Here is a 4,481-nt window from a genome sequence, read left to right as displayed (position 1 = left end):
CAAATGATACCCCTTTTGTTGCTTTCCCTGGAGACCCAAGCACAGGTGATGAGGAGGGTGAAGCATCCTTGCTTCCAAGTTTGAAGGGCCAGTTCGGGACCGCCCAGATAGAAGACCCGAAACTGTTGCAGGCACGCAGCAATGTCGTGGAAATAAAGGGAAAACCGGTTCCCAGAGTAGGTGAGTTTACATGTCCTCGTTTCCTAATAAAAACAAATCTGTTATACAATGCCAAAGAGGTTGAAGGTCAGCGGAGAGATTTGTTGGTTGTCCACAGCCATGTCCTAGGGGCCCCGCTAGGTGTTTAGAAGACAGGCAGCGGATCGTGAGCCGGTTCCACTGGCCAGGGGTGGTAAGAGCTATAGAGGAGTATTGTTGCACCTGCGTTGAATGTCTAAAGATGAGTCCCAAACCACACTTTAAAAATCCCCTAATACCTCTACCGATAATCGATGTATCGTTTTCTCGCATTGCCATGGACTTATTGGGACTGCTGGTGAAGTCTGCCAGGGGACATCAATATATTATTGTGATCCTTGACTATGCAACCAGGTACCCGGAGGCCATTCCCTTGAGGAACATGACAACGAGAGTGATTGCACAGGAGCTGCTTCACCTGTTCAGCCGAGTTGGGATTCCTAAAGAGATGATAACAGACCAAGGAACTCCCTTCATGTCCAAGGTAATGAAGGATCTCTGCAGGCTCTTCAAGGTAAAGCAGCTTCGTACATCTGTCTACCATCCTCAGACAGACGGGTTGGTAGAACGCTTTAATAAGACATTGAAATCTATGTTAAAGAAGGTTGTTGACAAGGATGGTCGTAACTGGGACCAGCTTCTTCCCTATGTCTAGTTTTCAATCAGTGAAGTTATGAAGGCGCATAGGAAAGAGGTCTGACCCATGGTGAGAGAGCACATGGCTCAAGCCCAAGAAGCCCAGAGGAAAGTGTATTACAGAGGGGCCCAGCCGTGGGAGCTCCTGCCAGGGGATGAAGTAATTGTCCTGGTCCGAACCACAGAACAGAAATTGTGGCAAGGACCCTATGAAGTGGCAGAGAAGGTGGGACCAGTCAATTACAAGGTACGTCAATCTGGCCGTCGCAAAACATTCTAAATCTACCATGTTAATCTGTTAAAGAAATGGTACGCCCGAGATGCACTGCTGTGTTGTTCTTCCCCGGTTGTGTTTCCCTCTCCTCCAGACAATGAGGGGGCCGAAGATGAATACAGTCCAGGGCTATCCAAAGCTCAATTACAGCAAACCAAGGAGCTGGTTCAGCAGAGTTTGGATGTGTTCTCAGTACGACCTGGACGCACATCGATGGTGGAACATCAAATCTACACAGAGCCGGGCCAAAAGGTAAAGGTGCGTAAAGGGGGGGGGTGTAAGGGGCTGAAAGGCAGGGTAGTTGGAGGCACCTCCATTCCTAACAGGTGGCTCCACCCTCTCCCAATTGGCAGTATTGGGAGCAGGTTTGGAGACCCACAGAGAGATTCAGTTTGGTGTGGCACATGGAGGGAGCAGGAGGCGCCCAGTCTGAGAACACGTAAGCTGGTAAGTCGGTTTTGAAGGTGTTTTTTTAGTTGGGTAACAATAAAGCCCTTTTTGGATTTAACCACTGGCTCTGTCTTGATTGCTGCACTACTGCTTTTCTCTTTTGTCAGCCCAGTCCCATTACAGGCGGAAAAATAAACACAGTAAGAGGAATTCAGTTGTAGAATCAGAGCCAGTTTAGAACTACTGTAAAATATTTTAAAATATTAAATAGAAAATGACTGCACGGATTAAGCGTAATTGCAATGGCCTTCACTCTCCAGGAGTTTCCGAACTTATAAGAAAATACCATTCTTTTGTTATTTTTTACACAAATGGATGATTTCTACAGTATACACATGAATGCTTATCACTCTGACGTTTGCCCTTATGTGAGAATGCTTTTCATTGACTCAAGCAAACCACTAAATATTAAACTAAACTTGAGAGTGATTGTCCGAGTTACTCTGGATACACATTGTCTTTCTCTTCAGTAGAAACTGATATCCATTTCCTATAAAAGATTTCTTGGTTAATGCTCACAATCATCATATTTCATTTACCTCACCTTTTATAAACACTACAATGAGACACTTCACTCTCCTGTTTCATGAAATAATTTGGCATTTTGTATTTGTTTTATTCTTTTTCAATGCTGCATGGGTTCCAGAAATACTCCAACTGAATACCGGCAGCTCAGATTCAGTCTGGAGGTCTGTGAAGTGGTTCCTGTGCTCATGATATCTGCACCTCCACAGGGAAATGGTCACTGACGGCCTTCGCCTGAGAGAACAGACAAAGAGACACTTTAGAAAGTTTCCCCTTGAGGATCAATTTGTTAATAGTTCGACTGAGCATACATGTCTCAGTTAAACATATACCAGGTGGTTTCTTTGCACAAGATGGCCTTAAAGGAAGCTAATGGCTAATAAATAACCTTATTGGGGTTTTGTGCTTGGTGTTTTCAGAAAGCTGCTTTCAAAATATTCCTCTAAAGAGATAAAAGAAAACATTCAACACGTGCTTGTTCAGAGTCTGCTCTGAAAAAACTGAAGCGTTGACTTTAATGAAATGTGTTATGTTAACAGATTTTTAGGTTAGTTGAAAGAAGTACAAAAAAAAGGGTAGGTTCAACTTAATGTTATAGCTTTCAGCTAACCTAATACAGTTATGGGAAATATTACATTTAATTAAAGTCAACGTTTCGGCTCTCTCCTAAATGGACACTTTGAGAAAAGGTGCTAGTGCTCAGAAAAAGACCCTTTGTGCACAAAGGCTCTTAAAATGATCTTTATCGACCTTCAGACATTTAGGTACGATGAAACTACAATGAACCTGTACTAGAAAGGTGTTGTTACCTGATCCAGGGTAAGAGCATATTGATTCTTGAAGTCAAAGATGCCAGCGCTGCGGGGGTTCATTCTATTGTACATGTCATCGGTGACGACAATCCTGCAGACAGAGGAAGAGAGGCGTGATTAAGAGTGTGTGTGAATGCAACGGTGTGATTATCCAACACGCTCTCACTCCCAACTCGTCCTATAGTGACGTGATGTCAGGATCCCTTGGCGTCACCTTCAAACGCACTGGGAGGCCCTTTAGCGTCGAAACTCAACTATCAGGGAGTCCCATTGACTTGCATAGAGCTCCCTGAACGTCCGTAATAGACGAGTTGAGATCACAGAGAAAGGCTCTCCGTCGACACATTCTCACAGCGTTTATCAACCTTTTTCTAACTCAATATCAAGCCTCACTTATTGATTTGACTTCTTTATTGTAATTGTATAATGTCTGACTTTGTTGCCGTGAGTTAGGGGGAGGGGCTCAGAACACTGAGATCTGTGTTGTTTCATAGCTTTTTCTTTTAAATGTTGTATTCTTTTATAGTATAGAGTTATTTACTCAACAATAAAACACAATTACCCTTGTTTTTATTTATTTGTTTGATTGTATAATGTAGGACGAGTTGGGAGTGAACGTGTACGGCTGTATATGATTATCTGTGTGTGTTCACCTGTCGTAAGCCTGTTTAGACCCCGACACTGTAGTGTCAACAGTGTTGGCGATCAGCCAGTGGAAGACATTGATGCCGAAGAGGGGGATCGTCGGCCGCTTGCTCATCGGGACATAATTGCTGCCTGCGTTGAAGTCTCCGAGCACCATGATGTTCTGCAGGCAGAGGGGAAAAGCTCAATTCATTTTTATTTTAAAACTAGATCAGAATAATGTCATGGTAATGGGCAATCTAAAAACAAAACAACAAATGTAATCGGCCCCTTTCTAAACGTTGCTCTCTGTCGGGGAAATCCACTCATTTTACATAAAAGCGGCTGTAGTACTCCCGCTACCTGAACAAACTGAGTATCTGTATGGAAGCCCACTTCTGCTAATGTTGTGAATAAAAAAGAGCCTTTAAGTTATTATAATTAGAAATGTTTGTCAAATAATGACTTAGTATCTTAAAATTATGACTTTTAAATGTGTTTGATACCATGTGATTTTGAGAACGTTTCTCATTGTGTAGTTAACTAAGTATTATTTTGAGATATGTTTTTACATACAGTCTATGGTTTTTACGTTTGGTTTGACCATTTATTCAAAATGACTTAAGGGATATTTTCTTGTGTTTTTATCAAATTGGCAGATATGGGCTTCCATAGTAATATGTTTTCTACTACTTTTACTAAAAGTTCGGCAAAAGAACAGTTTGGTGTTTCTACGGTTGTAGAGTTTTACATTGTTTTGCCATTTTGTTTTGGCCTCGTTCACCACGTCAGTAAGAGCCTTGAGTTCTTCTACAGCAGTAGTTGGAGAGGTGTGAATGGGGATCAGAACAAAGTCCGTCACAGCTGGAGACCAGGAGAGAGAGAGGAGTGAATGAAGAGAGACAATGAAAACAGGAGAAATACCGCTAAAGTAAGTAAATGAACTTCATCACATTCAACCA

At 42.4% G+C, this 4,481-nt stretch overlaps 1 protein-coding gene across 1 annotated transcript; it reads right to left on the bottom strand.

Annotated features, from left to right (window-relative positions):
• Positions 1-2,140: 2,140 nt before the first annotated feature.
• Positions 2,141-4,465, bottom strand: LOC104962167 (deoxyribonuclease-1-like; the record flags this gene model as incomplete). Its single annotated transcript, XM_010790567.1, has 4 exons — positions 2,141-2,317; positions 2,893-2,986; positions 3,549-3,703; positions 4,271-4,465. Coding segments are annotated over 4 exons (492 nt in total), but the record flags the coding sequence as incomplete, so codon positions are not given.
• Between the last annotated feature and the right edge of the window lie 16 nt (positions 4,466-4,481).

Source organism: Notothenia coriiceps, unplaced genomic scaffold (assembly GCF_000735185.1).
Source record: "Notothenia coriiceps isolate Sejong01 unplaced genomic scaffold, NC01 NC01_scaffold00034457, whole genome shotgun sequence".
NCBI classification, from domain to species: Eukaryota; Metazoa; Chordata; class Actinopteri; order Perciformes; family Nototheniidae; genus Notothenia; species Notothenia coriiceps.
The sequence above is the reverse complement of the archived record's forward strand: the minus strand, read 5'-3'. Positions and strand labels throughout refer to the sequence as shown.